The sequence below is a fragment of the Corapipo altera genome, unplaced genomic scaffold (genome assembly GCF_003945725.1).
Source record: "Corapipo altera isolate COAL_440 unplaced genomic scaffold, ASM394572v1 48, whole genome shotgun sequence".
NCBI lineage: Eukaryota > Metazoa > Chordata > Aves > Passeriformes > Pipridae > Corapipo > Corapipo altera.
Genome location: NW_020884931.1, coordinates 3631928 through 3644795, shown reverse-complemented (window position 1 = coordinate 3644795; position 12868 = coordinate 3631928). Strand labels below are relative to the sequence as shown.

At 44.9% G+C, this 12868-nt stretch overlaps 1 protein-coding gene across 1 annotated transcript in view; it reads left to right on the top strand.

The window, feature by feature from the left end:
* GALNT14 (polypeptide N-acetylgalactosaminyltransferase 14) overlaps positions 1-10185 on the top strand; it is a 100424-nt gene extending 90239 nt beyond the window's left edge. Inside the window, exons 14-15 of the mRNA XM_027659337.1 lie at positions 3936-4055; positions 4634-10185. Of these exons, the coding sequence (XP_027515138.1) occupies positions 3936-4055; positions 4634-4792 (279 nt within the window). The 3' untranslated portion in view covers positions 4793-10185. The remainder of the gene's footprint in view (positions 1-3935; positions 4056-4633) is intronic.
* Positions 10186-12868: the final 2683 nt, after the last annotated feature.

Below are 12868 nucleotides of genomic sequence, written 5' to 3'. Positions count from 1 at the left end.
ACCTCTGCACCCAGCTTGTCATGGGCATCTTTTGTGTACTTTGCTTTCCCTCTCCTGAGATGTGTGTAAGTGCCAGTTGCATCCCAGGGTCTTTTGATGAGGGGAGCACTTTGATATTCTTAGGTGACCCATGCAGTCACGTGCCTTGGGAAGTCCTTCCCTCTGATTTTAAAAAGATAATTGGGGGATTAGATTGTTCCCAGCTTCTTCAGAAACATTTTTCTCTAGCTACTACCTTGGCTTTAGGGTACAGCTGACCTCTTACTCAGTAGCAGAGGCCTCTCTGTCACGTAATGCTGGGTTCCCATGGGACTGCTCCTCCCTAGGCTGAGGGGCTCCTTCCTCCATCTGTCAGCCAGGCTATGCCAAGCCGAAGGTCACATTTTAAAATAATTTCCTCAATTCGTAATCATGCTGAGTAACAGTGACAGGTGCCTGCTCAAATGATGCTAAAGCCTTGAAAAATAGTCAAAAGCCTCAGATGGGGGTTTAGTGTTATCTGAGGCTTTGGAGGAGGGGGATTGCTGGTTGTGGTATGCAGCTGGTAGCTCTGTTCTCCAAACCCACCCTCTTCCTCCTTACTCCACCACCACTTGTGTTTGTCTTCGAAAAGGCAGGAGATCTTGATCTCAGTTTCACCTCATATATCTGTTTTTCATTGGTGATGGGAGCAGCTCAAAGCCCTGATGGCATCTCTTCAGGCCAGTCTGCAGCCCTGAAGCCATGCTAGCTCCTTGAAGATCTCCTTAGGAGTACCATGGGTTGCACTGTCCACCACAACCTCCATGGTGTGAAGCTCTGCTGTTGTTACTGCTGTGCTGGCCGTGTCAGTGCTAGGGGTGCCAGGGTTTAGGAGATAAAGTAGTTTGTGATGGAAAAGGAAAAAAAGGCAGAAATTTTATTCCCAACTGCTACAAATAAGGAAAGATATGAGGTAAGATAAAAATTTACATGGCCATTTGCATGCATTTGAACTCAAAGCCCTTCATGGATTCTGTGGTGTTCAACTGACTCCCCCCTACCCCCCCAGATTTCTTAATTTTCTGCATCATTTTCTCTGGCTTTCATCTAGGGCCGAGAGGGGACAAGACATGATTAGAGCTGGATAAAACATTTTCAACAGGACTGGCTTTCATAAAGAACCATTCTGCCAAAATAGATGAGCTGTGTGAATATCTGTCAGTTGAGATAAAGACAGTAGAAGGACAGCCTAGGGGCAAGAGGGTAGGATCCAATGTCAACTGTTGAACTGATGCATACATCTAGCTCTGGATTCCTCACTTCTTATGATGAACAAAGCTTAGGAAAGATGGTTACCACCACCCTTTCTGTCCCATGGACCATTGCTGAATGAGAGAATGGTCCTGCCTTGAGAGGATGTGAATATTGGGAAGGCTTGAACAGAGCCTGGCCTGGGAAAAAAGCATGGAGGACCTTTGTGAGGAGCGGTCCTCCATGAGGTACCTCAGTGAAGCAAGGAGGCTAAGACATCAAAGGAAAAAAAAAAAGTCCCATGGCCTGAGTTAGTTGGAGGATCCAACATATACACAAGTCCAGGATTAACTAGCTGCTGCTGAGGAGCATCATGGATGCAGCTCCAGCCCTGTCCTGAGGTAGAATGACTAACAACTGGTTAAAAATGTAAAGCAGCTTTTCAAAGCAGCTTGTAGTAGTGTGGGCACCAAGAACAGATGTTGGAGCTTGCCCCGTAGGGTTTGGTTCTTCACAGATGCAGGAGTAATTTGGCACCTGATTTCCCAGGCTGGTGATTTACACAGCAGCTGACAGCGTGCATGGTTGGGATGTCTGGAATATGTTCACTGTAGGATCAGGTAAACTCTGCTCCATATGACAAAGAAGAACTAGTTGCCAGAAGGCCCTTTGGGTGCAGATTACAGCTTTGAAAATGAATGCTTGTTATGTGCCCAAATCCTGGGCAGAGCTCACTGAGAAGCCTGTGGGCAGGCTGTTCAGAAAGCCAGGTTTGATTTCCATGAGCTGGTGGGGAGTAGTGGGCTAAGAAGCACGGGGTGTCAGGATCACAGTGTGAAGTCCTTGTGGAGCTGGGTCTGCTGTGCAAAAGCATGTTTTCCCTTCTAGGTGGCTAAGAACCTGAATCAAAGTGGGATTTATGTTCCCAGGAGTTAAATGCCTGTAGCTGTCTGTTTTGAAGTTGAGGAGAGGAGTTAGAGCTGCTGACGGTGACAAATACCAAAGGAGTGGAAGCGTTTCCCTGCTCTAATAATTCATGCTAGTGCAACAAAAAACCTCCACCATTCAAAGTCGGGGGAGCTGCAGGCATCCCAGCTCTGAGAGCAGGGCAGCCATTCTTCACATTCCCCTCCAGCACTTAGAAAGGGTTGAAGTCTCCCAGGGGCGCCCTTTACCCTTCATTTTTCCAGCCTCAGCCTAATAGCCATATGTTTGAGCTCTGCCTTCCCCTCCATTGCCGACACCACTGCTGACATAACTTCTCATGGAGCTTTGACTCTCCATATCTGAGCTCTCAACTGTTTTGCTTTCTCAATGCACCTTTCCTTTCACAGCAGGTTTTGAGTTTTCATAGCCTGTACTGTGTCAAAGCATCTGCCTTGGCTACTGGGGGCTGTTGCAGAAACCCTCTTGCTCCCTGGCCTTGTCTCTCCAGCAGGGTTATTGCCCTCTGATAGTGAAGCCAGCCTGCTCTTTGTCCTCCGGTCCTGCTCACCTACCCTGCCACGGTTCAGAAACCTGCTTTCCATTTGCTCCCACTGCTGCTCACCTGACTGCTCAGAGCCATTTACATAGCAGGAGTTGATCCTGCTTTGCACCCTGGCTAGGGGCCCTCAGAAAACACTTCCAGCCCTGCTCTTTCTAATTTTAAAGTTGATGCTCACACAAAGTTATAAGCAAAACAGTTGTTCCAGGATTCTCCCTCCAGAGTTATGTGAAAGCCTGGTTTGCAGTTTCCCATCAGCCAAATGAGCTCTTGTCTGTTTGTGTACACACACAAATAGCAAGGAGACATCCCTTGCTTGGTATCCTCTCAGGAGCTCCTTTTGGGTTATATGAGCACTGGTAAATGATAGGAAAGTTCAACTGGAATAAACGTTGGAGTAAACTTCTGTGAAATACTCCTGGGCTATGTATCTGTACGTGCCTGATGCTTCGTTGTGCACATTTAGAAATTCTGGTCAAACTATCAGCTGCTTCTCTTTTTTCCCAAGTAAAACATTCGGTAGTGAAAAAGAGGGTAATCCCAGAGAGCCCCTGTTGTTTGGTAAGCATCACACTGGACAAAGTCTCTGCTCCTCCAAAGTTTACTTCTTAGGCTGAGAAGCTCGTAAGAGAAGGTGAACGTGAAAAGCAGTATGAGGAAAAAACCTTCAAGACAGCTCAGAGGAACAGAAGTAGCAGTGGTCATAGCAAACCAGTACAGCAAACCTTTGGAATTTGCTCCTGCTGCCTTGATAGAAAGCCGAGCTTTATCCCTGATTTTTGTTATATTTGGGAACAGAATCCTAGGAGTTGCAAATATTTGCTTTGTATCACCTCTCCCACCACCAGCTGCAAAACATTTCTGCTGCTCTTCCTTGGGAAAACAGGATTCCACATTGTGTAGTTAGTAGTATTTCTGCTTCTCTTTTGCTTTTTTCCCATCCTTTTTTTCCCCCAACCACAGCCCATTTCTAGCTATGGAATCTTTTGTCTCATGAACTATTTTCTTCCAACTGCTTTTGTAGACGTTTTCTTTGGTACCTGCAGTCCCCCAATAACAGCTGCAGTTTTGGAGAGGCTTGAAACAGTGACCTGTCCTGGTGCCTCTTGAAGTCAATGATGTTTGTGCTTGCTTTCAGAAGGGGCATGATCCAAGCCAAAGTGTTGGTTTTCTGGGTAGAAGAATACCAAGAGTCAACACTGATCTCTCACCTCGGTTTTTTTCTTCCTCTCTGCAGGAATGGACATACACGTACAACCACCAAGTCCGCCAGCAGCAGCTGTGTTTGTCTGTGTACACTCTCTTCCCTGGTTCCCAGGTGCTGCTGTCACCTTGTAAAGAAGGTGACAACAAGCAGGTGAGCCCTTTCACTGATCCCCCATTTTCTTTGAGATTCCCTTTCTTTCATCATAGTATTACTACACAGTAAATGGCCTGTGTGTTCTGACTTCATCTGGGAAGCACAGTCTATTCAGGAGTACAGACTCTGGCCTGTTCAGCCCTTTGCCTCTCAAATGAGTGTGTTGATAAGGATGTCTATTAGTGAGGGTGGTGATCTGGATACTTATCTGCAGAAGTCAAACCCAAACTGGCAATTTAGTTCACACGGGCTGCCAGTCAGGCAGCAGATGCTAACGTTTCTCTGCAGTTAATCATTGAGCTGGCATTTGAACCAGTGACCTGGGGAAAAAGCTGTTAGTAATATATTATCTTCCTGAAGCCAGGCAGAGGCTGAGCTTAAATGAGCGTGCTTCTGATGGGAAAAATGCTCAGTGTGTGCTCTGCTTGGTGTGAGTTTGGGGACCTTGTGCTTCCCAGCATCAGGCCACAGAGGCTTAGTGACAACTGTCCTTTTGATGCTGGAACAGTATAATAAAAATATAATGGGGCGGAAGCTTGTTCATGTGTTTCTCTCTCGTGTGTCTCTCTCCTCAGCGATGGGGTAAAGTTGGGTCACACATTGAACACATAGCCTCACGCTTCTGTTTGGACACTGAGACGATTGGGGACACGAATGAAAGTATTAAAGAGCTTGTCATCAACCCTTGTGAGAGCACAGCCATGAGTCAGCGCTGGGACATGGTGATGTCTTGACTTGCTGGAAGAGGTGCACGGCAGGGACGGGCACTGAGACGTTGCTACACGCAGCCAAGATGCACCAGCTGGAGCTCAAATGCAAAGCCACTGGGGTTCCTTGTGTGCTGTGGGACAGAAGAAGAATCATTCAAATAAAAATGGGACACAGCAGTCCAAGTTGAACAACGCATTTTGACTCTAAGGCATGCAGCTGGTATTGGCCTGTTGGCAGTCATACATTCAAAGAGAAGGGATGGCAAAAAAACAAGCTTGAAATGTTTTAGAGGGATGCTGGGGCTCCTGCTATGGGCTGTATAGAACTTCAGTGTGCACAGTATTGGTTATCCACCTGAAAATGCAGGTAGAAGAGTCTTGAAGACCAAAAGGAAATTTGGACTGAGCAAAGCAAGCATCTCAATAGCTTTTGAGGGTTGAGATGGGTGCACAAGGTGGGATGCTAAGAAACATCTCCAGGGATCAAGTGGAAAATGCTGAATTATCTTTGCACTTCTTACTGCTGTGAATGCTTTTGTCTCTGCAGACAGCATGGGTGGAGCCATGTTGCACGTTTGAATTTGTACCTAATCCACGTACATGTTGTGTATACAGAGGCAGAGCAGTCATTTATGTCTGTGGCCAGGATCAAAACAGCAGGTAGTGGGGGAATCCTGCTTTGTGCTAACTGCACATGGGGCTTGTTGAATCTCCAAAGCCCAAGCAAACAGAGGATTCAGTGTGTGAGATTAAAGGATATAAACTGCCGTGAAGCTGGGAGGAAACGCAGTAACATGATTATTTCTTCTCTCTGGAGGCCATGGGTCGCTGAAAACTCCCCTATAATCTCTCTGTGTCTCTCTCACTGCTTCAGATCTGGACTAAATCAAATTTTCACTTTTATTCCATAAAAGTAATATTTTTGGTAATTGAAGGTAATTGTGTCATATTTCTGTTTCTCAATTTCCAAACTACAGAAGAGGGGACTGCCATGAAGTGCTGCTACCGAAGCGATAAAATTAGAAACTGCTCTGAGAAAGGAAAAGGTATATTACCTGGTTTTGCTTCCCAGCTATCTTGTAGTCCAAGATATGAAGTACTGAAGAAAAGGTTTGGGATTTCCCAATCACACTGTGAGCAGAGAAGTCTGTGTCATGACGTACCTCTCTCTCAAAGTCATTTAACGTAGACAGACCTTGCAGAAATTATTTCTTCAGCTTTTGGAGATAAGTCGTTAACCAGAGGTAATGGCAGGTGCTATCAGTATGTGGGAGTGAGGTGTGACTATAGGACAATAGGACAGATGACCTCGGGAAGGGTCTTAGGCATAGAAGACTGGAAGGTTGTTTCTACCCTGTCTTTCAGGGCAGCTGCCACTACAGCAACAGATAACAGGCAGTGGATCTCCAAGAGCTGTGCACACAGCTCTTGTGAAGTAAAAACTCTCAGAGAACTTTTGCAGGACTGTTGATGCGACTTGAAAAATATAGTTTGTGTCTCTAAAAATGCTAGGGATTAATGAAAATCCTATCCTTTTTTTCCTGTGCTGCAAACTGTAGGTAAAATACCATAAGCTTTAAGCCTTCAAGCGCTCTCAGCATCCCTTCTTGAATAAATTGCTGGCTTTCAGGATTTTACTGCCTCAGTTTCTCCTCCCTCAGTGCTGGGAGAAAGCCATATGTGTAAATCTCCCCGGCTTTAGAGGCAGAACCAGTATAGCTCTTTATGTACAAAAGGTCGCAGTGCAACATGCTTTTCATGTGCTGCAGTGATTACTAACCTCATCAAGCTCCCTTGGTGCATGCCTGTTATGAAAGGGCTGGAGCAAGCTGTCATTTCATGGTGGGAGGTGGTATTGTTTCCATGCCACCACTTTACAAAGGAGACAAAGGGAAGCACTTAAAATGGAATGGACCCATTTCAAAAAGAAGGGCAGTGACCTTAGGCTTCTTCTATTTAATTGAACAGGGAAATATCACACCTACTTCTCACAATAGTGGTGTCAGGCAAGTGATAGTAATTCCCAGTCTAGTGCTTACAAGGGAAAGCACCTCTCAGGAGCTTGAAGCTTAACAGGTTCACACCTGTACTGTACCTACAGCCTGGGACTGCCCAGCTGCTGGCACTTTGATTCTGAAAATCTTAGCATTAGTTTTGAAGTCCAGCACCTGCCAGGTACACTGAGCAGGACCTCAGACCTATCTAGCTCTATTGTTTTCCAACAAAGCTGAAAATACCCGTTCTGCTGACAGCCAAAGCTCTCTAAACAGGTAATGCTCTTTGCCTTAGCAAAAACAGCTACCTCACGACTTGTGTGCGTGTGCTTGAGCACAGGGACCCATGGGACCTGCAGGGATGTATTCTGGGAAGGAATTGTTTGACCAGCTTTTCAGCTCTCTTGCCGTTTGCGAAACACAAATGCTGTACCAAATCCCTCCTATTCCAAAACATGCACTGAGGTGATCACTGTGAACATGTTTGTGGGCAATGGAAGGCAGGCAGTGGGGAGGGTGACATCAGAAATGGTGTCCCCTACTAGAGAGTAGCAACTAAGTTCAGCTGAGTCTCTTGCAGGCCCAAAAGCCACCTAACAGACCTGGGTAAAGCAGTGACTTGGCAAGCTGGCGATTGTGTCTCACACATATATCAGCTGTAACCCTTAGGCTACAACTTATTTCATGGTCCAAGAAATGAGATTATCCCTATGGATCAGCAATATTTTCGGAGAAGCCTGAGACTCTCAGCCTAACTCCTGGGAAGGTTTATATAAGCTGGCAATGCTCTGGCAGTCTCCAGAGTTAGCCCCACTATGGCATTTAGCAAATCTGCTTAATATCCCTGCAGATACCTTGCATCATGTCAGGGGAAAGGTTAACTGCTGCTGAAATCCAACATATACCTTTAGGTTTATTTCACTTATTAAAATAGACTGAAGACAGGTTTTTGCTTTGTATTTGTTCTTGTGTAGGCCTTTATTTTCATGCTGTGAACAGATAAATGTGACGGATAGGTATCTAGACGGGCTCCCATGCCAATACTTCTTAAGCCCTAATGTCATTTGGTAGTAATGCTTTTTGGTAACATTTTGCACTGCCTTGGAAGAAAATAAGATAAAATAGAAAATATGATTCTAATCCTGGCTGTTGAGCTTTTTGACAGTCTTTATGATCTACAGGTAAGTCATTTCTTGTGCCTTGGAAAAAATTAAATTCAGAACAGGAAACTTGGGGCTAGAACTACTACTGGCTTTTAAAGAGCCAACTAAGGCTATTAAAAAAAAAATCAAAAAGACCCCAAACAAAAATTCAAACAAGCACCACCCCTTCCCTCATGAAGGAGATCCGTGTTCCACTGAGAAAAAAATCTATCTGGTTTTAGTTGGAGTGGAGAAGTCTTGCAGTCCTTATGTTGCTGCTTATGTGATTTCCAAGTATTTTGTGTTCATCATCTCTCTGTACCAGTGAGTACCATAAGATAACAACAAAAAGCATCAGTGCTTGAAGCCTTAGGTTACAACATGGTGAGGTAGTAATTTAATAGTAAAGAGATGGAAACTGAATTCAAAGGTTTTGATTATCCAGCAATGCAGCAGGAAAATGGATGGAGACTGGTCGTTCAAGACAAGCAGCAGCCCTGAGTGCTAATCCCTTCTGCTTCTAGGAGTGGCTTGGGATAGTTTACTTCATTTCCCTGCCACAGCTTCCCAGACTTTTAGTGAAGAGTGAATGTTTTGAACAGAGAAAAAGCCAAGGATTAGTTTTTGTTGCATGCAATTCCAGCAGTTCTGGACTGGCAGTCTCTGGAGCTAGTAGCTTCATGAACCCTTTTTGTCTGTCTGAAGAGGGTCTGATTCAGATGGAGTTAATTTTCTTCATACAGCCTGTAATGTCCTGTGTGACCAAAACGGTGTTGATAACATACCACAATGTTTTAGTTATTGCTGTGCCTGCCCACTGTCAAGGCCTTCATCTCTCACCCTGCTAGGTAGCAAGTAGGCTAGAGTTGGGGAAGAGGGTTGAGAGGCAACACAGCTGGGACAGCTGACCCAAACTGACCAAAGACACATATCACACCCAATAATGTCACACTCAGCAATAAAACTGGGGGGAATTTTGCTTCAGGAGGTGTTGCTTAATGACCTGGCTGGGCATCAGTCTGCAAGTGGTGAGTGATTGCCTTTGCATCACTTGGTTGCTTTTGTTTTCTTTCATTTTCCTTCACTTATTAGACTGTCTTTATCTTTACCCACAAGTTTTTCTCGTTTTTGCCCTTCTGATTCTTTTTCCCATCCCATTTGGCAGGGAATGAAGGAGTGTCTGGGTGGGGGCTTAGCTGCCAGACGAGATCAACCCACCACACTGCCCTAAGCAAACCAAGGTCTGTAGTTTATCAGGATTCAAGGCTCAGGCTCTGATCACAACTGTGCAATAGGATCTGTGCTGCTCAAATTTCATATCTTAAAAGCTTTATTGAAGAGCTATGGGCTAGGATTGTTGGTAGAAGTGGTAAAGGAAGGAAAGTCAAGCAGATTGCACACAAGCAGCAGAAGAAACTGTAGCTCATTGATATGCTGGCTTAATTAATTTTGAATGATCAGTCCAGCTCCAGTTTTAATATGCAGCTGCTTTAGATGGCCGAAGAGTTTAAGGAAGCCTGGTATGAGTGTCCAGCTTATGTTGAGACTTAAGTGGAATTTTCCCAGATTTATGGATGTTTTCCAAATGTCCACTGTCCTATTACTTGCTGGAAGTGCCTTCAGAACCCCGTAAGAATAAAAACCTGTTGAAAGCTACCACCTCTCCAACTGAGTCTAATTAAGTTTCAAGTTGAGCTGCATTTTAGCTTAGAGCTGATGAAAAGCAACATGTAAATTTGCAGGTAAGAATGCTGCTTTTGTGGTGTAGGGGGCTGTTTTGTTTTCTCTGGTATTACTTGGGCTCTGAAGAAATCCAGGCTGGTTGAGTGTAATGTACAAAAGAAAACATGATTGAGTTTCAAGACTGAGTTTTGCATAAGCACTCATCTAGTAATTATCTGTCAACTGTCCATATCAATGAGTAATGTCTGTCATTTTCCTATGATGTATATGAAAGAAGTGTCCTGACAAGATATTGCTACTGCACAGGGTTAAATTCAGTTGTAAAATCAACCAACCAAGCAACCAACCAATCAGCCAAGGAGGAAAAAAAGGAGAAGGAATGTTCATAGCTCGCATGTAACCTGATACATGCAATAAAAGAAAGGTATTGCAAAATTAGAACTGTTCCCAGGCTGAAAGGTTCGGGTTTATAACAGCACCAGAGCACAATCTGCCAAACCCTCAGTTTTCTTACTAAGACCATGTGCCTCTGCAGTCCTCCTGTGGTCCTTCAGAGAAGCCGTACTTCTGTCAAGTATTAAACATGCACTACATGGTCCCAACTAGCTCTGGCTGGGGCCTAGTGATCCATGTGTCTGTTTGTGTGCGTGTCTGCAGCAGACAGTGCCTCCTTCTCTCAGCTTCTGAGAAGTTGTCTGAGTTTATTCTAATGGAGATCAGCATCCTGGTGCTGTCATGGTGTTCTTGCATTTGAAATGTTTTCAGAGGAATCAGTGTTAGAAACATTCTGAACAGTTTTCATGTATTCTGCTCCTGCTGACAATTCCTGGATCACCCCCACGTACATCCAGCCTATGTTCTCTTACAGGGATGATTGTTTTCTCTAAATGCACAATCAGACCCAAAGTATACATGTAGTCACAACCAGATCCAAGGGTGTTACTAACAGTAGCTCTGACCCTCTTGGCCTAAGCCAACACAATTTAGATAGTGATTACAAATTTGACTGGACTTTAGCTGCCTGAGGCCACTGACAACAAGGACATACAGCACCGATATCTCATGAGAAGCGAAAGAGCATGTGGTGTTGGGAGAGAATGCTCCAAATCCTCATCCCGAGGCTGCTTTCACCTCCTTACTAATCCTTGGGAAGTTGACCTGGGGAGAGTTGTGCACAAGGTAAGGTGAACAAGAGTTTTCCTGGAGATTTGGCAGTTGTGGGAAGCACAGGCAGGTAGTCGGACTGACACCTGAACTGATGGAAGGCAAGGTGGGTGGGTTCACAAGATGCACAATATGTTGAGGAGGTGTGAGGCTGCTGCAGCAGATCAGGTGAGACTGCAGAGTAAGCCAAGGGCATTACATATCATCTGAGCATGAAAACACCTACTCCCAGGAGTGCAGAGAGCCTGGGTGGATCTCAGATCAGCACCCTACACTTTGAGGGGTTTTTATTTTGACTGATAAATGATCCAGTGCTTGAAATGGCTGCCCCACAATGCTGTAGGGGTTAAAAGAAATTTGCTTATCTGGTCACAACATACTGTCGCTTCTGTTAATGAAACTGTTGTTAGAGTGGCAATGGCTTATTCAGTGCCTTGGATGTGAAACCTTGATTTGGACACGGCACATATGTTGATAACAGGCATTACTTGTCCTGTCTTTGCAGCTTTGCATTGCCAAACACTTGGTATGTTTGCAATGGATCCTTGGCTTGAAAGATCACAGCCACTGCATTTTGAAATTGATTTTCTTCTACAGAGGGATGTTTGAAGCAAAAACCAATTTGGTTTGTATAAACTACATTAGAGATAAGAAGATACCCCTCAGAGTGCTCAGGATCACCTTTGAAGCCATTTTCACCCTACCACGAATAACAAGTTGCACAATAAAAAGTATTTCTTACAGCTGATCTGATCTCTACCCATCCGTGAATTAGCTCTGAAATGAGATAAACCTATCTACTGTAATTCAGGACAGGTGTATCATACTTCCCAATCATATTACAGAGATTCGTTAGGCCTGGTGGTGTAACCCTGGGCACATAACTGGGGCAAGTATGGCAGCTTTATCTGCTTTAAGGGACTTGCCTTCTAAGTAAGATGCTGCTCCCGCCGCCTTCAGCTGGTGTGTGAGATTCTACCTGCACTGCTAGTCAGTAAGTGGTACCTGTGGAGGGTCACACATGTGGCTTGCTTTTCTCTTTGGATAGATTCCGTATTGGGTCTGGCTGAGATGGAGTTCATTTTCCCATAGCAGCCCTCACAGTGCTGTGCTGTGCATTGGTGGCTAGAAAGGTGTTGATAATGCAACAGTGTTTTGGCTGCTGCTAAGCAGTGCAGGCACAGCATCAGCACTATTTCTCCAACATTCTACCCCCCCATCAGTAGGCTGGGAGTGGGTAAGATCCTGGATAGGGAACACAACCAGGCCAGCTGACCTGAACTAGATATTCCATACCATATGACATCAGCTCAGATATACAAGCTAGGAAAAAGAGGAGGAGGCATTCATTATTTACAGTGTTTGCCTTCAGAGCAACCACTACAGTTGCTGAAGCCCTGCTTCCCTGGAAGTGGCCAGGCATGGCTTGATGATGGGAAGTAGAGATTAAACCTATTTCTTTTCTCTTTGCTTGTGCACATGCAAACTTTTGCTTTTGCCTTAGTAACCTGCTTTAACCTACAAGTTGTTTTCCATCTTATTTTTCTCTCCCCTGTCCAACTGGGAAGGGGAAGTGATAGAATGGCTTGGTGGCTACCTCGTATCCAGCCAAGGTCCACCCACCACCGTCTTGTATTCTCTCTCTTCCTTTGTCTGATTCTGACCTTCCAGTCTGGTCCTCAGCTGGTGCCAGTTTGTTTAGGTAGTGTGGCAGCCAACCTACAGAAAGACCAAAACAGAAAGTATAATTTAAAATGAAAAGCAGGGAGGGGAAAAAAACCCCAAAACAACAACCACAACAAAACCACCACCTTTCCCTTCCTCCCTTCTTCCCATCTCTTGTTTTTTTGTAATAGGCTTTCCTGATGTGTACTAGGATCTAATCTGTAGGATATCGAAGAGGTATCAGGGCTTGAGATACTACTGTGGTATTGAAGGTATAGGTGCATTTGCAGTCCAACTCCGGGCTGGAGTCATCCCCTCTCTTTCCTAAGTACAAGGTTGTCAGCTCCAGTTATTGTAAGACTGGGTATGGTTTGTGGGTCCTGCATTATTGTTTTCCCTTGGCAGGAGTGTCAGGTTGGCTCAAGAACACTGATAAGTTTCCCCAAACAGGA